This window comes from Plectropomus leopardus, chromosome 13 (genome assembly GCF_026936395.1).
Source record: "Plectropomus leopardus strain MGB_pleo_1.0 chromosome 13, ASM2693639v1, whole genome shotgun sequence".
NCBI classification, from domain to species: Eukaryota; Metazoa; Chordata; class Actinopteri; order Perciformes; family Serranidae; genus Plectropomus; species Plectropomus leopardus.
The window spans coordinates 23,235,578-23,257,565 of NC_142188.1; the positions used below are offsets into that span (position 1 = coordinate 23,235,578).

The window sequence follows — 21,988 nt, forward strand, 5'->3', positions numbered from 1 at the left end:
CCACATTCCACTTCAAACCTGACCTTCCAGTGGTCTCACTTCATCTGCCACCCAAAAGCCCCCTCCTGATGCATCACTGTCATTCTGGGGCTCAGGCATGCCTTGCTGACCCCCCTATCTCGGCGAAACAACCAGCCCGCCACACAGGCTGTAGCGGCTCCTGCACCCCATTACTCCAAAGGCCTCTCACCTCCTATTTTCAGCCATTTTTTGGGTGAGACCACCACACTTTCTTTCTGCTAGTGTTTACCCGATCACTCAAGATGCCACCCCCCTCCTTGTAGTTTCCTGGTGATGAATGACCGCTGGCCGTCTCACTGACAGCTAGGCAGCTGATGCCACATAATTACAGTATCACCGTTTAGGCAAAATTACCAAATTACCCCAGTCCTCAAGAGGCCTGGAAGACTGACAGGCCAGCCAACAAAGGAAACACAAATATCTGAAAAGAGAGGGACACGGAGGACTACTTGGGCCTTTGCAGGCGAGCAGTGATATTAGGTTTGTTCTGTTCCTTGAGAGTGCACCCATTACAGCCAATGAGAAACCGGAGAGCGAGTTGATTAGTCTGGAGAGGCAGAGGCACTTTTTCGCTCATAAATAATGCGAGAAAACATCTGGCCTCTCCTTGATATCCGATCTTCCTTTTCATTCCCAATTTATTCAATCATTAATTCATCTTGAAATTTTGGAGATTATAATCAAAAGAGCTTAAAATTTCATCCCAGCAGCAAGGTCTGACCATTATCTTTTATGCATCAGAGGTTTATTAGTTTTTTTCCAAAAAAGTTTATCTGAGAAATATTGCTACCTTTTCCTTGATTTAATTCTTTGTTGATTTGCAGTTTTAATAAATGAAAGATTACCATTAACAAAGTATAACTTTCTCATTTAAAACCATTACTGCTTAATACCATAATAAGTGACAGACTGAATGAGTGAGGTACCAGACAAAACAATCAAAACTGTCTGAGAAAGTCTGAAGTAGCCCCCGTCTGGTAAATGGAGTGTGCATGAAGTGATGAGGTGACATTTATGATGTGAGTGCTAACAGTGAGCAGTGGAGAAGATGTTGACTTAGCACTGTGTCTGGTTGAAACTGTGATGGCCACCAGGGTTGAGTTAAGTCCAGCTAATTTATCTGCTACAACAAAGGATTTCTTTCACTCGAGCCTCAAATCTAAAATCAGAAAAAAACACCTTGAAAGCAGTCACACTGTGTCTATTTGATCCATTATGCAGAGATAGAGTACAGTCTGTTCAGCCGTCTGCCATGTTAGCCATTTCATTTGTGAGAAAGCGAGGCTAAAAATGTTAACAATGCACTGCTGTTACATGAAAATCTCATAAAATGTGTTATTTTTTATATTTTGGGATTACAGCCCTTCTGTGGCCTGAGAAAATTCAATGAAGCCCTGGAATTATGGGACCCTTTAAAAAAAATTGTTGATAAAGTAAAAACTGTATGGTGATTCATCTAAAAATAAAGCATTTCAATTTGTTCCTAACATAGTGAAGTGTGACAATAAACAATCAGAAGACGTTCAAATGGCCGTGACCGAGTTCATTTTTTGATTACATTTCTATTACTAACACTGCAGCATACATTAAAAAGCATTAACAACAGAATTCAAACTTGAAGCACAACATTAAAGTCATCTTGTTTAAAGGACTTCCTAAACAAGACCAAAAGTTTCCTTGTTAACAAGTTGTACCTAAATTAACAAATCACAGGTTGTTGGATGGCCCTCTGATAGTGTAAGCTGCGCTGTATGTGATTGGGCGGAGACTGCTTTGATAAACATGCTCGGCAGAATGATAATGTTCTCGGGGGTAATTTAATCAGAATGGGCTATATGTCACTTACTAATAGTGGGCACTTTGCTGTGATTTATCTGTGTTTGCCGAGTGGAGAGAGATGGAACAGACGGCCTGGTCTCCCAGATTAAATAGGGCATGGGAAAGATTCCTCACGCTATCAGGGAGAAGAATTTATCACAGGCTGATGATTAGTATTATTAGCACAGGTGCAGTTACAGTAAACACCAGAGACTCCCATTATGTACTGAAAGGGAGCAGCAGATAAAGAAGGAGGTGAACTGAACTGCATCTGCATCTCCCAAAGGTGTTTTGTCTAACTATCGTCCTGTAAGTTCCACTGATGCTCACTACTTAAAGTACTACTTCTGAAAATTTATCGCTAAAAACAAACACTTGAAGTCGCTTCAACCCATCGAAAACAGCTCTGGGTCTCGGGCTGTTTGGTACTATCTTTCACTGTGGCAATAATTTATAAATAGGAAAATCAGGGATAGAAATAGCACAAACAAAGAGAGACTTGTCCAGTACTTGTTCATATAATATAAACCAAAGTTATGATCTCTCAAAAATTAGATCCTTGGAAGTGTTAAACAGCCTACTGCTCAGTGAAATTATGAAAGAAATCTGATGACATAAAGCCTCATGAGTCCTTGATTCATCACTTGCTATGAGTGGATTTGCACGACCTTGATTGATTACAATGATAACCTTCATTTTAGACTAGTAAGACCGGCAAATGTTGTAGTCATTAGTGCATGATTGTTTCAGCAGCTTATATAAAATACCTCAAGAACACTAAGGCTATAGTTTATAACAAAAGCATACTGTCATTTACAATAAACATAATTAACAGTTTGCACATATGTTGTAGTCTCAAAGGAGATAAGAGTATAATCTAAACCTATTTCTCCTTAATAAAAGCATAAACCATGGACCATGACAAGGGAAATTATAGTTAATTTATTTGATATGGACATCACAGTAGCATTAGAAATGTACATTTATGCACAAGAACTAGATGCCCTGTGTTTAGTGTTTAGAGCGAAATGCTAATAGTATATAATGCAATGCAATAATGCAACACCTGTCTACAGATAAGAAACATCTATATATCTGTTTATCTAGAAATCTGGTCTGTCTGTCTATCTAAAGACCCAATGGGAGTTTAGGGACCTCTCAGTGGAACTGCATTGCTTCTAGGGATGTGCAATATATATCTGGCAGCTATATTATCAGCCAGCAATGGCAAATTTATATTATTATGTATTATTCTGATGATGAATTTATAGCTGATTAATAAGGCCAGTATATAACACAGCAGCAGCAGCAGCTCACATTCAACACAGAGCCTTTAAAAGTAGTACTAGGCATGCGCTGCTACAGTTAGCCCTGTCAATGTGTGTGTGCGGCAGACTCTTACTACCTGTCCCCAATACAGAGCTCCTTTACCCACAGCAAAAGTCTCCTAGTGTCTCCATGGTGAGATGAGAGACTTAACTTTCTGCTTCAATTACTTGTATATAATGAAGAGCCCAAAACGTTCCTTGTTTTTGCTGAGTTGACAATAGTGATGTCAGTTAGATTTGCTGAGGTCAGGGCTATAGAATATTGAATTATACATATTTATTCACTTCATCTGCACCTTTATACCCTCATGTGTGCATAAACTACAGCTTATTAACTCCTTTTTTAAAATAAAAAAAAGTAATAAAAAAAGTAATGATCAGTTATGTTATGAGTATTGGCCATGTGAAGTAGGCAATTATCAGTTATCGCTATCAGCTCAAAAAAAATCCATATTGTGCATCCACAATTGCTGCAGACTAAAATGATACTGATTCACAACACCTTGTGCACGAGGTTAAGCAGAGACTTCGGATACTATAATAAAGGGGACACAAGCCTGTTTGTAATTGCAGTTGTAGACAGTGTATGGATTCATAGGCATTTGTGGCAGCAGCAAGCAAAACCTAAATAAGTGTCAGAGCTGTGTGTTGTTCTAATGAAGCTCGAGTGTACACTGGAGGAGTGCGAAGAAGCGCCCGGTCAATGTAGAGACAGAGAGCTGGCTGAGTGCGCTCCAAACAGTTAGCATCCAGTTTTAGATTAGAGCGTAATCAAAGGTCTGCCAGCGTCTCGATCCTGCGTGGATAAGACTGTGTCTCCACACTATCAGAGTGAGCTGGGTGGAGGCAATACTCTGAAATATATAACCTTACAACTGATAAGTCAGAGTGAAAAGCACTTCCATATGAATCCCAATGAGCACTATTTCTCTAGAGGGACCAGTTAGCAAAATAGCAGACCAAACTATTTCTCTGCTCAATGAGATTAGACACACTTTAGAGATAAAAACCAATGGAGTATTCACACGGTACGTGCTGTATGAATTGTTCCATGTAAAAATGAAGCTGATTCTTCATTATAAAGGTTGAAGCTCAAGAAAGATTTTTTTCCCCATATAATTAACAAATACTAAAATAGAAAGAGGCCACTGTTGTGACAGCAACACGCTACAACAAAATGTTGGCCCTTCTTTCTTTTATTCAAATACGATTTATTATTTAAAGCATATACTTAGAGCTCATAGAATAATGGGTGGGGGGGGAGCAAAACAATAAACAGTAAAACGTTTTGAAATGTCAATCCGAAGTAGCCCTAGGGAGGAAAACAAAACTGGGTAAAGGATTGCAGATGAAACTGGAGAGTGAAAACACCCGACGTCTATCTAAAAAGTTCCTTTGGGACGTTAACTTTCTCAGGCAGACCTCTGGTTTGAACTCTAAATACCTTCTAGGTCTAGTGTGACAGGTAGGGCTGAAATGTGCAAGTGCAGATTAACCCGCAAGGTCTTTGCTAAACGTTATTAGTGTGGACCTGTGGAGCAGCATAATAATGATGAGATTCAGACAAGTCTATTTTAGAGTGCAGTCACTGCAGATCACCCTCAGATGTGTCACACATTTAAATTATAATAATACTCTTGTCACACACACTGAATAGTATGGTGGCCCTGAGGGTCAAAACACAACAACATATCAGAAATCACAACACCAGATTGACAAACAGTACAGCCAATCAGCAATGATGAACCATTGTTAAAATACATGTCTACCAGTTTGAGTTTCACAAAACGCTGCTGTGCTTTCTCTTTCGCTGTTGTGTTTTGTGAAATGTTACTGTGTAGCGTTTGCTGAAATCTTTTGTTTTGTGAGATGTCAAGTCAACTAGGATGTTGTTGTGTTCCCTGAAATGTTGAGTTTGGTGAACTGTGTTTGGTGAAATTGTGTTTGTGTATATGTGTAATGTGTGATAAAATGTCATGTTTTTTTTTTTTTTTTAAATAATGTGTTTTGTAAAATATTGTTTTTCTGAAATGTCATGTTTTATGAAATGTCATCTTTTATGAAAGGTTGTGAAATGTGTTAAGTGTCGTGTTTCTGAAATCTTTTTTTCTAAAATGTCATTTTCTGAATTGTCATGTTTCTTGAAAGTTGTATTATGTTGTGAAATGTTTTTTTAAAAATAATGTGTTTTGTTAAATGTAATTTTTGCACAATGTTGTGTTTTATAAAAAGTCATGTTTCTTTGAAATGTGTTTTCTGAAATTTTGTATTGTGTAAAATGGTTTTTTTTTATGATATGTCATGTTTACTGGAACGTTGTATTTTCTTAGATGTCATGTTTTGTGAAATGTGTTATAACCATCAGGTCCAAAGAAGAATAGGGCATTAACTATGTACACTAAACAAAATCAAAGAAAATACACATGCAGATGCACAGTCACTCTTTTTGATTTTATGTTGGAGAGTTATTACTTAACTTTTATGAATGTTTTTAATCTTGACTTTAAACAACTGTGTTTGCAACAGAACATACAATCCTTATCAATGATGAGGTATTTAATGGTGCTTTTTTGATTAAAAAACAACAAAGGGGAACATACTAACTACCTAAGTTTAAAATATATTATCCACCAAATCTATGTTAATATTCAGGGTGATTATGTAAAGAGATACTTTTGATTCTTCTTTCCTTTCTTTGGAGAAAATACTGAAAGCTGTGATATCACAGCATCAACATCCTTAGTGCCCACTCTTCCTGTTTGTTAAACGTTCTCTCATCCCTGGCCTGAAAGCACAAAATGAAATAATACCAAATATAACAACAACACACAAAATGTTTTTTGTGCTCTCAGATGGAGTATGATGGCCAGAAAAGGCACCATACTGGACAGATCTCAACTCATTCATCATCCCATCAGGTGAAAGTTAGAAACATGCTTTCTATGAGCCATTCAATATCCTCGTCAGACACAGCAATGCTAATGCACTTTACAAGACTTGAAAAACATATCCTGAAGCAAATGTTCACAGGTGACTTAATGATGTCTATATCAACAAAGGACAAGGCTACAGAAACGCGGTATAATAAACACTTTTTTAAAGACTTCAGCAAGTTGAAGTGGCACAAAACAACTGCAGGTGGTAAAGAGATTCAAGCAGCAACAATGGCAGCCATTCTGAATACAAAAATGAGTACAATCCACAACATCTCTATTCAGTTCAGCCTTTCAAATAATCTGTTTTCTGACAGCTTAAATGGACCAAATGTATCTATTATTTATCTTTGAGTATATTGCACTCACTGTGTATGTGCGGTGGGCAAACCCCATCCAAACTTGAAATACGGTCAGTTTTAAAGCATATTGCAAACTTAAATGTTATAATGATGGAACAATTATGGACAATGTTGCAACAGATTCTCTATTAGTATAGTCATAAATATGTGACTTAGCTTGTTACACTTGACATCATATTTGCATTTAATCATTAATCTATGAGCAGATGAGTAACTTGTCTAACATCAGGGCAAATAGATAATTTCCCTGTCATATTGATGTAACAGGCTGTTTTTTTGGAGTCTTTCCGCTATGGTAGGTGGGTAATTACTGTCATTGATTAATAATCCTGGGCCAGCCCCATAATAATCAGTCCCACATGTGCTTGGCCCTCTTAAAGGAAAGGCTCATTTGCCACTGGGATTCACAGCCTAAACTGCTTAGTGGGATGTAATGGAGAGCAATTTTCTTGTCTTGAGAAGAAGAAAAAAAAAAATGGGATGGGGTGGGTTAGCCCGGTCATTTTCCATTGCCTCAGCACATCAAATCTCCAAACAAGGACAACTCTGATTTCAGATCAACTGCTCTTCTCCCTGCGGGCAATAAGTAGTTTTCCAGAACACAAGGAAGCATTTTATTGCTTTACCGGTTATTTTGAGTATTATGTTTGAATTGCAATTTCTCCATTTCCAGAAAAAATAACAAATTGACCAGCGTAATCCTTTGTTGAATGTAATGCAATACAGCGTGGGTGATATCTCCAAATAACGCTTAAGACTCCGTCAATTCTGCGAGATCAAGAGAAATAGCTGAATTCATACCGTAGTATAATGGATCGCTTATTTCCATGCATTGTCGGCAAAGTCGTTGGATGACTGCTGGGGGTTCAGCATGAAGCCAAGTCTAAATCCCTAAAAATTTAATTAAAAGCAAAGTGATTTACAGTTTGTTCTGCATTATTCAGGGTTTAGATTTCCTTATTTCCAATTATATGCAGTGGACTGGATTTCAGAGGAGGGCGGCCCCAAAGACGAGCACAATCCTCTGAGAGATTTATGTGTTTACAGAAAAATGTGAAAAGCAGCCTAATGCTCAGGCAAAACTGGGAAGAGAATGTCCAAATTGGAAATACTTGGGATTGCCAAGATGTAAACGGTAAATGGTCCATCTGTCTGCACTCTTTTCAGTCTTGGAAGAGTTGACGAGCCACCATCTGCAGATATGCCTCAGCAGAGGCAACTCTGCAAATATATATATATATCTATATATATATATATTTATATATATATACATATACATGCTGTATATGTGTGTGTGTGTGTGTGTGTGTGTGTGTGTGTGTGTGTTTTAAAAATGTACCGCTAACAATACTTTTAATTAGAATAAATGTAAGTTTGTGTGTTAGAGTTGACATTTCTTGACCAAGTTGGTCAACTTGTTTTATTTGTCACTTCAGTATCTAATGGTATCGTTTAACAGCTTAAAAGGCTTTGCATTTGACATCTGACAGCCTACAGAAATCAATCTGTGAAAGCACTAACTACAACGCCAACTGCTTTATTTTCCAAACACCCACTATGACCATAATAATATCTCAGCTGGCTAACTGTTTTGACAGACAAGACAATGAGACTGGAAAACCAACTCCACAAACGACTTTCAATGTAGTTTTAATTAGACTGATTTTCTCTCAAAAACATGCTCTATTTTAGTTCATGAATAGAAAAGCTGGTCTGTAGTTTTTTTTAATTGCCTATGAATGTAACACTACGTTTGCATAGTTTCAGTAGCCACCTCTGTCAATTATCCCGATGATCCATCTACTCTGAGTAATGACATGAGGCTGAAGTTAATCATTTCATTACACAAATACTGAAATTAATTTTATGTCAATTTTAATCATTTTATGCATTTAGCTTTAGCCACAGCAGCAGGCCATTAACATAACATTAACTTTCAATTAAAGTAATATTCACTGACATTTCACTGCAGGCTTTTATCCTTTCTTGCTACGCCTACATGTAACGTCCCATAATTTGGAGAAATTCAAAAATGTGAAAATTGTGTGTTGTCTTGTTTGTTTACTTTGTTCAGTGGTGAGGGGGTGGACAGACTATTATTTGAGATTTCGTAAACCGAATAGATTGTTGTTTGCAGTCGTGGCAGCTTTATAATGTGCGTGTAGGTGGAACAAATAATTCGGAGACGGAAATTAATGGAAGGCGAACAAAATCCAAACAGTGGATAGACTTTGGGAAGGAGTGAGATCTCTTGTCAGCGCAGAGCGCGCACAAAGAAAAGTCAAGCGGTTGTCATTTTCCAAGAGCAGACGGGAGAGACAACGCAGATGATGACAGTGATCAGAGTTGGAAGATAAGAAGATGATACCGGCTGGGAGTAAAGATAGCTCTAATATGAAATAACATCACGTACAAAAAAAGAACTGGCTGTCCCCGGTAAAGAACTACACAATCTTTTACGATTTATCAGCACAGAGAAGGTGTTTTGCCCAAAGATAATTACAATAACAGCACCCGATGGCAGTGTGACTGCTCCCAGGTGACATTGCAGGTTATTAAATTGTCATGGTGCACCCTGTTTTGGCGCTGCAGACACTTGAACTGGCTGCCCACAAGACTGACTCACAGTTTATCTGCTCCATTTGTTTGACATCTTTACGACATACCATATTAACACAACCTAATTTCATCTGGGCCTCAATGTCTTCTCTTGGCTGTCTCATGGAAATCCTTCAGGGTTAGGTTAGGACTGCTGGGACGTTTGTCTCGACCGAATTACACCAAGTGACATTTCTTCCATCCTATCGTGTTTTCCATTCCAAGTTAGCAAGGGGAGAAGCTTGTGACAAACTTTAAAAGTGACACACCTAGACAATTATCAGAGGAAATTAGCTCAGATATGTGTAGCATCACACACGTGCACACGCGTGCACGCACACATACACATACACACACACGCACACACACACACACACACACACACAAACTATCATTTATGTAATGTTTTGTAATCAAGTTGAAGAAAGAAATAAAAACAAAGAAAACAGTGCAGTCCCTCCTCTGATCATTTATGACATGACAGTAAGAGTTATGTGATAAGTTAACAGAATAAATCAGGGATGAAAAATCAATCAAATTAAGCAACTAATAGCTCCCTTAATGTCTTTGTTTGTGTGCAGACGATGCTCCCATCCAGCCATACAACAAGCACCAATCATATTAATTATCCTCCAAATAACAACTCCCCATTTATTACAAATTAGTTTTCAAAACTAATAAATTATGATTAAAATGTTTTTTATTCTAGACATTAAAAGCATCCCACTCTGCTTTTGGAGTGGAGGCTAATGACCCCAGTCATTATGTGCAGGTATGCAAGCGTGCACATATGTGTGGGCATGTGTGTGTGTGGATTTATAGTTTCATTTGCAGGGTGACCATGTTTATACAAACCATACAGACTATGACCTCAGTTCAAATGATGCATGTGCACGCATGAATTGCAAAATCGTCTGTAAAATCAAACGGCTATGCAAAAGCACAATATTTTTCGGGGATTTTCTGCATTAATGCAATGCCAGTGCAGTCCACCAGCTGGTTCGGGAGCCGTAGGTTTAAATAAATGAGGCTATTTTATAAAAACAATATAGATTAATGCTGGATTGCACAATGTTTCACTGCTTTAATGTGTACCACTAAATCTTAATGTTCACTAACTGTCAGGTGATGTAGCCCTCAATGGCAGCAGTTTTGATTAGAGAGTATTCCTGCAAGGCACCCGACCACACATTACAGAACAAAACAACAACAAAAAAAACATATTAATTAACTGATACTCACATTTTGCAGGGAGATCATAGCCGCAGGTGATCTTGGCTTTGCCGGTTTCGCAGCCGTTTAGTGAGTGGCACTCATCATACAGACAGGACCCCGCCGCCTTGTGTATGCAGCCATCCACTGAAACACAAACAGACATGCAATGAGAGGTAAGGTCTACCTGAGGAGAAGCACACAAGCGCACGGCATATCTCAAACTAGCAGGGCTAATTAGCAGTTTGTGTGATTTATCATGTCAAAACAAATAAGCGTTTACAAGAACATGAAAATTATGATCATGAGTTTGATTCTGGAAATCCTGACATTGTCAAATTAACTCCTTAGCTCTGTATCTCTGTAGAGACATCGGGTCTGCCATAGTGTGCTGCGCCTGTTGCTGGTAAATATTGACGAGCTTAGGAATGAAATTAGCTGGGCTAGGATCTAATAACGCCTCCACACACAGTGAAAATGAGACTGTTCTTCCTGTAATCCCTCTCCACTGTCAACAGCGATATACAGTCAGATCATTAACTGTATTTTTCTGCCCTGTGGAGGGAATCTTATAGCTGTCCTGTTCTCTGCGGTGAGCCTGTTATGATGTGGATCTGTGTTCTGATTCTGTCGCGCTCCCTGTTGATGTGTGTGTCCTGGTTCCACAGAGACCCCGGGCCCCCCGCCCCCCTAAGGTTTTAATTTTACCGGGTTAAGGCCGCGATACACTTGATTGATGGCACGTCTTACACGAGAAGGCAGAGAGATAGAAATCCACATTATCCGTCTCTGAAAGCCTGACATCCCTCCAAGAGCATGTTATCAATCACACTGAAACATCATAAAATCCTCCTCAAGTTGTCCTGTAAAAATCCTCACAAGCCATTAGAGGATAACAGAGCCAGGAGGAGGAACAGTAGCAGTTGGAAAAACAGCCGTGTCTTTTCTTAAGTTTCTCTTTGTAAAGACTTGGCCGATGGAGAGAACAAGTCTCTCAAACTGGCTTTATCCATCAAAGCTTAAACGGTTGGGAGTTAAGATAGCCTGCAGGATAACCACTGTTTACATATTCTGAACTGATGAAGAAGAAAGAACTTGGGAACAGATAAAAAAAATCTGAATTCATATTCCTGATAAACGACCAAATGTGACTCTTATCACTATCTTCATCTCCTAATGTAATAATTATTCACATACAGCGCCAGGGAAAAAAAAAAAAAAAAAAAACTGTGAAAAAAGGCTGAACATTAGTTATACACTATCTTCAAAAATGTACTTTGCTTCACATCGTCAACACAGACAAAAGGTCTTTTGATGAGGGATGGTCCTTTTCTGAGCTCCTTTCAATTTCTCAGGGATGAGTCAACGACAACAGCTGGGCGGAAGATTTTCTAGCTCTATCAATCATCTTTAATGGACTGAGGGACAGGCAGTTGACAGAGACGAATCCTGATGGCTTTTCGAAAAAGTAACATGAGTCTGACAGTGATGTGGATATGAGGAGGTATCGCTCTGGTGACAATGAAAGCCACTTAACACAACACAGAGTGGATGTAGCACTGGCTGTAGGCTGGGCATGTATAGAATATTCACTGTGCAAACAAGATTGCCCATGATCATCAGCCATGCTTATTTGCATCATAATTGCTTTGTAATATCTCGCAAACACGAACTGCTAAAAGCACAGGCTGAACTGAAAGCTCTGGGACTCTAAGCACGCCTCTCATCTATCTACTCATAAAGTCGCTCCTGCCATATACACTGACAAAATATCATCTTGGCCTTGTGTTTTACAATGGCACTGAGTGAATAACATTTAAGCCCCTGAATGTGTTCACCTGATGTTACATCTGCATCACAGCAGAGACAGGCCAGTCAATATTTCCTCCCGACAGGCTTCATATTTAGGGCTTGTCTGTTGACGTGCATTGATGAAGCTTCCCCCAGGCTTCAGCGTCATTAAAGTTTTAAAACCCTTCATGTGGAGTTATAATATAGCTGTGGTGTTTTAATTTTAATCTTTAAAGAAATACTTCACCCGCAAAATGTCCATTTGTATATCAGTTTCATGAATTATTGAAAAAACGTTTTCTCACATCTCCATGGCGAATGGAGAATCCAAAAAGGTGAACACTCTTCATAAATTGAAATAAATGTGAACTGCGTTTAACATCAGCACAACTAAATCAGAACATCCAGTCTTATTTATCCAGTCATATGCTTAGTACTTCCCAAACACATGCAATTTGGCTAAACCATTATGATTTAAAACACGTCAGTACAAACAGTCTCCTGCAAGACTCAGTAGCAGGCATGGACATGTGTGTGTGTGTTTGAACGCTGCTCACGTAGCACTCATAACTTTACACACTCATGTGCTCTGGCATGCTCAGGGCATGCTTCTCATAGGTGGAGGCTTTTAACATTGTAACATTTTTTAGCAAAAATGAATGTGTTTGAGAGGTACTATGCATTTGACTAGATAAATGAGACTTTAATTATACTGCATGAGTTGTGTCAGAGTTTGTTTACAGATGTTTTCACATAGTTTGATCCCGAATGACTTCAATTTTTGACTTTTTTGGATTCTGCATTCACAGTAGAAGCATGAGAAAAATGTTTTCCTCATGAATTCAAGGTAATATGCAGTGAGCAGCTGATAAAAAATGGAAATTGTCTTTAAGTATAGTCTACATTAATACTTTCTTTTCTTGCTGTCATGTTTTGTATATAGTCTTTGCATTACACTATATATGTGTGTGTATATATATATTTATATATATATATATATATATATATATATATATATATATATATATATATATATATATATATAATCCATGCATTAACAGCATTCATTTTTTGTGCTTCTGGATATATCATCTAAGTGCAGTTTTCCCTTCCTAGTGTGATATGGAACATGAAAAAGGAGTCCCAAGGCACTAAGGGAAAGTTCACATAAGGGCTATGATGAAGTCATAAAGTGTTCTGTGGGTTTTAGCAGTTTTTAAAATTTTTTGCAGGCGATCTTGCTGCTACTTCTCTCTGTAAGTGTATTGCACTACTTTTATTTCATCAATGATATTTTGTCTCCTAAATGGAAGCGAACAAGGTCAGAAAGAGAAAAGGAAATGGGACATTGCAGTTGCACATCACTTTTAAAGTGCAGGTGAAAACTTTCCCTTTGGCATTAATTGCTCTGGGATTCTCAGTCATTTCATACATCTGGATAATTGCACAAACTGGATTCTGTCTTTGATGCTGTCATTCAGGTGCTGTACTACATCAGTCAGCAGAAAAGACAATTAAAGAAAAGTAATGGGACAACATCTTTAAGGACTGACTAATACAAAGATCTGTATTTATCTAATATAATGCAAAGTAATTGGGCTTTTCCTTTGTCTCCCTCGAAAACAATATAGTTCGTCTCAAGGTGTTTATCCTAATGAATTAAAGTGTGCACACACTTTGTTACAGCCTGAAATCAGGTAGGAGAGACACTTCAAAAGCAGGAAAATATCCCACCAGAAGGGGTGTAAAGGAAACTATGATCGTTTCATGGTCATATAAGGCCAGACAGGTTAGGAAAATTTAATAACGCCCTCCTCCAGTTTGCAGTGTTCCCGCAGGAGTTCATCCTCCCCAGACACTTCCTCTCATCACTACCAGGCATGGCTGATCTCTTACCTATGAGCACCTTGGGAGCCCACCGAGCAAAAGCACACTGGGTTCTGTGTTTCATCTCAGTAACTGAAGAGTAAGATTGTAGATAATAGTTTCAGCTTCCATTTCGCTGCTCCCCCTGTTCATGGTTGCATAAGCTACAGTGAGTGTGAAACTCGTTTTTTTTTTTTTTCTGATGCTACTGTGTGTGTCACTGTGCATCTAGTGTCAGCGAGTCCCTACAAGCCTGGAAATCTGTTCACAGTGCCCGTAAATAGAGAAGAAGATGCTGAACTGATCTGACTGATTGCCAGAGTCTTGGATGCTACGGCTACAGATTTAATTTACCTGCTTCACGGAAGGGGTGGAGTGCCACAGATGCATGGCGGGTAATATGTGTGTTGCAGAAAGATATATATAGAGAGAGATGGGTAGGGGAGCACAGAGATGGTAGAGGTTTCAAAATGTACTTTGTAATTTCAAATCCAATTGCAGAGCGGGTCGGGAGGCAATCAAAACTTGATTGTGAATAAATGTGTCCGTGTCCGTTATTTAGGCAACTTAAAGTAGATCTGAGGTTTTTTGCAAGTGGAGATTTGACCCACATGTAATTTGGCCACCAATTTATTTTCTCATTTGAGTGGGATTTCTGCATTATTCCCTCAAGATTTCTACATTATGGATGCTTGCAACATCACAAAGGAGGCCTCAGATTCTCATTAACTAAGACTGGCATTAACATTCACTTCAGAAAGGAGGACATGTCAGCTCACTCTCCTGTTGCTCACAATGAAACACCATCCACGATTCCTAAACAATGCTGTGTTATGGTAACAAGTTTCACAGATAATCTTCAAATTTAATTCAATTATCAGGTGTTCAACGAAAAGTTTGCTGTAAAAACCTCACAGTAAGTGAACTGCTCGTCTTATCATCCACCCATGTGTTTGAGTAGTTTGCAAAGTACTTCATTATGTCTGTGTCCCTATTCCATTATACTTATGCAATAATCATATTCAAATGCTAAAAAAAAGACAGTGTGCCCATCCTGATGATGCACCTGCATCACAGCATTGAAAGGTGATCAAAGCGACCTCTCGCTTTCATCTCCAAGCTCTCAGTCTGAATCACGTCAGGCAGAAGCCCTGAGATGAACATGTGCTCGGCTATGTGATGCACAATCAACGGCGCCCAGTGCTATATTTCAGCTCCTGTTAAGACTTCTTTATGGAGGACATTTCATTTAACAGGCTTAATATTCAGGCGGCAGCATCTGCTTCTGTCCACCCCACTCCTGGGCTGCCTCAGCCCCCGTTGAAAAATATAACAGTTAATACCTCATCTATCTCTCCTTGCAGCCCTGCGACTGCTTTAGGCTGAGCCTATGTGGGACAAAACATTTATTCATCTTCTCTGAGTGCCTTGCTCAGAGAAAGCTTCCCCAAGCAGCCACTCCAGCAAGTCCGCGCAGCTAATGAAGATAACTTTGAGCGGTGGCTGGACGGCATCCCTCTGAACTCATAATGGGAACAAGGAGAGAGCAAGAGACAGAGGGGGAGCCATATTGAGAGAGACAAAGGAGACGGGTGTGTGTGTGTGTGTCAGTGTGTGTGTCAGTCTCGAGCAGTTTGAATTAGTTACTCAGCTGTAACCTTGGCTCCTGCCATTGTTGAAGACACCTCTGCCTTGTCCTCTCAAGGCTCCGTTCCCACATGCATTAAGGGACTCAGCAAAGCTCTGCTTACTCTCCCGGGGCTTCTCCCAGGCAGCCCGAAAACCAAGGGCTTTCAATCGCTCCCTCAGACACAATGAATACCTGCTCTGCTCTCATTACAATACCCTGCTTTTCAGAAATAGTGTCAGCTGCAATTTTCTCTCCTAATTATTTTCCGCTCCTCTGAGGGTTGGGTTCAGGACTAGAGCCAGAGGAGGCAGCACGGGCTGGGCAGGAGGGAGGGGGGTGAGCTGGATTCTACCTGGCAGGATATATGGAGTAGTCTGAATATCAGTCCATAATCTAACAGAAGGGAATTCATATCGAGACGGGCATAAACTTCCACCTCTTGCCTACCTGCTGATCTGCAGAGATCTCAAACGCCAATACTTCTTGTGGACGCGCCGGGCTATAGGAACTAAAACTTTTATCAATACTCTCTCACACTGGGAGTTGCAGTTTCCACACAAAACCAAACGTATTCCTAAATCTATTAAGCCATATATTCTCTCTCACCTATTTTTTGTAGTATCCATGGCAACAGCATATTTCCTCTCTCCTCGCAGCACTTTTTTTTTTCCAGAGCTGTACACTGATCAAAGCCCCTCCACAATTCCACCTCTGTGATTTACGACACCATTTTCTACTCAACTAATTTCACTGAAGGAGATAATGACATGGATTAGTTGCTAATCAAGTGCCAATCAGAGATCTGGCTGAACTAAATGTCAGGTGGAATATGTTCAAACCATTGTGGTTACTCCCTTGTGATCCTGGATTATGTGTCCTAATCACAGCAATTTTGGATGCAACAGGAGCCAGCGTTCCGTCTCTACTGTAACCAAGTTCCCAGGAAACGGATAATAATCTCCATTTTACCTATAATACCCAAGTAAACAAGGGATTTGGGCTAATAGAATGCCAGGCAGATAGTTCTAGACGTTACTCTCCGAAGTGACATAAAATACCTCAGGCTCACACGATTCACAATTCCCCTGGCATCGCTATGCAAGCAGGAACCAGAATAAATGACACACCAATCACAGGTTCCACTGCGACGATGTGGAAACCCTGTTGTTATTATTGTTACAGTTCAGCCCAAGTTGACAAATATGTCAGTAACGATTGGAAGCGCTTTCTCAGAAATGGCATAAAGGAACCCAGCGGGTTGCAGTTCCAGCCTTAACTATTATAACATAGTGTGGGTCACATCAATAACAGAGCAGTTTGAGGCTTATTTAGAAAACTAGACATGCAGCTGATGGTTTGACACTTTGAATACGCTGACAAGACATCTTAAGGGATGAAAGAGAGACCTTAACTGAGGTGCCCTTAAGCAAGGCACTTCATCTTTAGCTGTTAAAAAGCACAGCAATCCACTGTCGAGGATTGTGCCGCGCACGTCCCAGATGTGAATGTGTCTAAATTTATAAGTGACGAGCAGCTCTCTCCTGAAGAAAGGATATGTGTGCTTAAAATTAATGCTTAAGAGAAAAATATAGAAATATTTTATGACCTAAAAACGACTCTCAAAGGTGATTTTAATTAGGTTGCATTTCACCATGAGCAAAGGGAAAAAAATGAAACAATATTCACTGAAATAAGCTTGTGAGATAATGAATACAAACAATAAATGGATCTGATTCCATTTCACAGCCTCTCTCTTCTCCTCCATTCCTATTCATTATTTCTATATCACATCATTGATATATTACAGTAACATGGCCACAAATATTGCAGCTGCTTTAAAAAAAAAAAGACAGCCTCTGGCAACATTCACAGCACCTTTCAACCTCCTGCTGACCCTGTACTTCATGGATCGTATCTTAGTCAGAATGTATTCCTGTGTACCATAACACATATGCACTTCTGTTCATTTCCAATAACTTAAAACATAGTTGTGCTAATGTTTCCATGGCACCCATTTAACCTTTCTACTTTGCATTTTATGCCATATGTAGATGTGTTGATCATGCTGAGATTAAGCCAGCTTGCTGTAGACTGATTTAGTAAAGAATTATTTTATCATTTATGAGCATTATGGGGAGTGAAGCACAACATATGGATTCATGACTGTATAAATACTACTTAAAACTGCATTTAAAAACTAGAGTCGGATTGTGGAGTGGGAGCTGAAGTTTCACAAGTTAGGAGCACACACTCTTTACGCTGTTGTTCCCAGGGCCGTAAAGGCATGCCAGGTTAGGTTACCACTGCTCATGTGACACCGTTGTTGGAAACCTGGAGTCCAACAGCTGCGGACAACTCGGTGCCAAACCCCGGCCGTGCTGAACTCCCTTGGACAATCCTGATGGCCCCATCCCTTACATTTAAAGATGTTTTTTTAACCACTCTGTCTTGTTGTTGTAGCATTCCCTGTCTGAGGTAGCGGAGTCACTCCGTCTTAAACAATCTGAAGTGTGCACTGTCTGCATTCTTTACATGGCTGGGGCTCTGCTTATGCTTCCTGACAGCAACTCTAGAGTCTCCTGTGCTGCAGCTATCAAATAAATGCTCAAACATTTTTATCCCCCAAGTGTAACTAATAAACTTGACCCCATTTTCAATCCTAAATCCAACCCTAAAATGAGCCCAGACATTGACTATCAACAGACATGAGTTTTACTTTAAACACCACACATGACAAATTATACAGGGTTGATAGGACATGGAGTATCAACAAAGGATTATCCAAATTAGGTGTGACAAGCTGCCCAGTGTGGTTTCCAGGTCTCTTTTGTAGGTTGCATGCCTTGGCTAGAATGATTTCTATTTCCTCACAGCACTGAGAAACAACAGGCCCACATGGACATACCTGTTTTCCCAATATCAGTGGACATGCAGGTGTCCAGCTAAAAGGTGCCAGCATGTCATCGAGGCACCACTGTAAGCAACACCAAGATACCAGTCCTGTCGTTTGGAAACACAGTCGTCCCTATATCACTGACTGTGATTACAGCTGCTCACCGAATGGCATCCCACCCGAATGAAACCCACCATTTGCGTCTTCCACAACTCTATCTCAGTCTCACAACATTCTTTCATTTCTGGGTGTGTGGTGCCCTAATAATCACAGATAAACACAAACCCTTTTCCAACAGCTTCCTCTCCCTGCTTCAATATCACACTCATTTTTCACCTTTGACTCCTCATCCAGTCTCTTATTACGAACAAGCACTCTGTCAATGTGGCTATTAACGCCTCGTCTCCTAGGTTAGATTACCTCTGGCACCGCAGCTTTACTATTACTGCCACAGGAGAGAGGGGGAGTGAAGGAGAGTGTCAGTAGAAAGTATTGTATGTGAGGCTTTCTCAGATCTCTCTCTTCCAGCAAAACCAATCAGAAGTGTAATGCGTGTGTGTGGGTGTGTGTGCATTGTCACATTTTACTTTTGCTTGCAGACTAACCTTAAGTCATTAAAGCTCCTGTAAATGCAGCTTAAAGCCACAATGTAAATAAAAAATGACCATTTCTCACTCATGTCTTTCATGTCATAATTGTCTGTGAATTACATTGCTTATAGAATTTAACACATATCCGTTAGTTCTTTGGCTTCCTGGAAAGAATCAAAGCATTTCTGAACAACTTGAAACATTATTAACAAGAACAACATGACATGCAGTTAATTCCTCCTTGTAAGGGATTCTGACATCAAAGAGCTCTCATAGCGGGGGTTTACCAGAGCCGTGCATCTCTGGTACAAAGGTAGTCAACATGAACCCACAACCACCAGGAAGCATCTCCTATCAATAAGCGCGCCACCTATCTCAGTGGGTGAGGAGCAAATCAGCTGCCAGAGAAGATAACATGAAATATGTGTTTCCCTGATTTCAAAGTATGATCCCGCTGCTGACCAGTAAGGGCTCCCCTTGGACTACATCAAGAGTCAGAACCAGATGTGAATTATTGATCAGATACAGCATGCTTTTACTTAACATTACAGGAGACCTACCACTTCCATCACTACTGCCTTGTGGAGCCTTTCATGTTTTTTTAGTGTGCATTAGCATCATATTAAGGGCAGGAAGCTGCATCAGGCTGACACATCTTTTTTTTGTGTCTTAACAACATATGGTCGGCTCTGTTTGGAATCAATAGAACACACACACATTTTCATCCAGACGTAATTAAATGTCGCCTCCTGCAGAAATTGCCCTCTTTGAGAAGTTAGGCTAATAAGGGACACACTAATGTTGAGAAAACACGGCTAGAAAACACAACCCCCAGAGCGAACCTGGCCAATTTCATCATAAATTACTTCCCTGCACAAAGTTCATCTTCGAGTTACCCAAGAGAGCCTGCTGCATGATGGTAAAGGATGGCGTCTCTAAGAACAAACTGGCTAGAGGTGAAAGCTGGAACAGGAGCACTTTGTTCGATGCGCGCACAGCTCAAAGAAGCAACAACAGCGAACAGGACGAGACAAATGCATGTAATTACTGAGAAATCTGAATAGCCAGCTTTAAGGCTGGTGAGGACAGGAAGCAAGCATGGCGACTGCTTTAGACTCTCGGATCTTCAGGCCAAACTCTCTGGCAAGTCCGTAATTGCGGAAATGAAGAAAGATGGAGCCATTCAGTGAAAGGCCACTGCTTTGGATTAAAATGCATGAACAGCTGTTGCTATTATACATGGTTCTTTGAGTTTGCTGGTGCAAGGCGCTTCTTCAGCAAAGCCTCTAGCCTTGTACAATACATTAACATTTGCAAAGTAGCGCACAAGGCATGTCTAAACCAATGAGAGCTATGGAATTAAAAGGTCATCATAGTTTTGTATTTCTTGATCATTAACCTTATTTTACCTGTGAAAAGAGAGGCTGTTTGAATTCAGTTAAAATGCAGCAAATAAAGGGCTCAAACAATGTGATAAACATGTTTTTGTTTTGTTTTCAAAAGCTTTGATTCCAGATATTTGAGATATTATATATCTGTTACTGTTAAACCAGGAGCAATAAACATTTGGGTAATAGTAAAAAAAACAACAGCATTTTCTACTGCAGCTTGTGCAGTGTGTCTGGACAAGAGGTCAGGTGGCTGTCTTTATTGAATTCCTAACTTGATGAGATACCTGCAGCTCAAGAGTTTACTGTTACAAGACACAGCAAATTCAGGCTGATATACCTGTCTGTGATAAGAGCTAATGCCAGAGCTATCTTAATTGGAGAGGAGGGCAATTTGGTATCTTGTTTCTGCACAGTCAGTGAAAATCAAGTTTTTAACCTTGTAAACATGTCCGTATGTCTTTTAATGCTATAAACATATCATGAGCGAAATAAGCAGTCAACGCCATGGCTGTGCAGTGTACCAGTGACAGTCTCAAAAGTACAGATTACGACATTTGCGGTTTGTTACATCACAAACCTAAGGAGCCAATCCCAAAACACTACAGCAAAATTAGGGATATCAGAGGGGAAGCTGTGTTTTGCCACCAATAGCAATGCATTATTAGCTTTTTGATAACATAGTCAAGCCGAAAGCATGTTATCTTCTACTGTTTAGAAGCAGAGGTTTGTTTGTTTGGTGAGCAGAGTCTAAAGCGAGCAGGTGTTCTTGAGCTGAAGGTGAGTGGGTGAGGGGCGGGACTTATTAGCATATACATAGCTGAATCCTACATTAGTTCGGGTACCCCATGGGTGATCCACAAAAAACGTGATTTGCAGGTGGCATTTTGTCCTAATTCTATTTCTGGGTATAGTTGTGAGTCAGGGGAGAAAAAAAACATGCGGTTCAGATCATGGGTGTTAGATGATAAATATATCAAAATAAAATGAGGATAATAATAACTGAATTGAATACTGTAACTGCTGACTGTGTCGGTTTGTCTTCTGCGCCTACTGGAATACGGAATATGAAAGCACACTAGAGTTAGGTGCGTTACCACCAGTCACATCAACTATGGAGATGTGCTGCTCAATATTATGAGATTCAGCAAAAAAAAAAAATCATTTAATTTGTATTTCTAAAATTACCTTAATTTTATTATAAACTTAAATTGTGCTACTTTGCCAATTTATTTGAACAGTGTATGGTTATTACAGGATTTGTGGTTTTGGGTTTGGGTCATGGATCTTGCGTCAGCAGATGGTCTGATGTGCTGGTGGAGGGGTGCATGTGGTATTGCACGTTGCGGTTTTCGGTTCAGAAGCAGGACTCAAAGGTGTAGAGTCACATCTAAGCCATTTTCAGATAAGATGGGTTTTTTTCATGGAAAAAGCTTCTCAACATGTAATTTTGATGAACAGAGATGATTGTTAGGAGTTTAATCAATGCCAGGAGAGGGACTTTAAATAACTTAGTAAAATCAATGTTTTACATTTTTTTGATAAAAGTTAGACACAT

The 21,988-nt window shown here is 39.7% G+C and overlaps 1 protein-coding gene across 3 annotated transcripts in view; it reads right to left on the reverse strand.

The window, feature by feature from the left end:
- macrod2 (mono-ADP ribosylhydrolase 2) overlaps positions 1 to 21,988 on the reverse strand; it is a 511,048-nt gene that overhangs the window by 310,543 nt on the left and 178,517 nt on the right. For all 3 annotated transcript variants that reach the window (XM_088086648.1, XM_042501834.2, XM_042501833.2), the window contains exon 5: positions 10,303 to 10,419. In XM_088086648.1, coding sequence (XP_087942774.1) covers positions 10,303 to 10,419 — 117 coding nt within the window. The remainder of the gene's footprint in view (positions 1 to 10,302; positions 10,420 to 21,988) is intronic.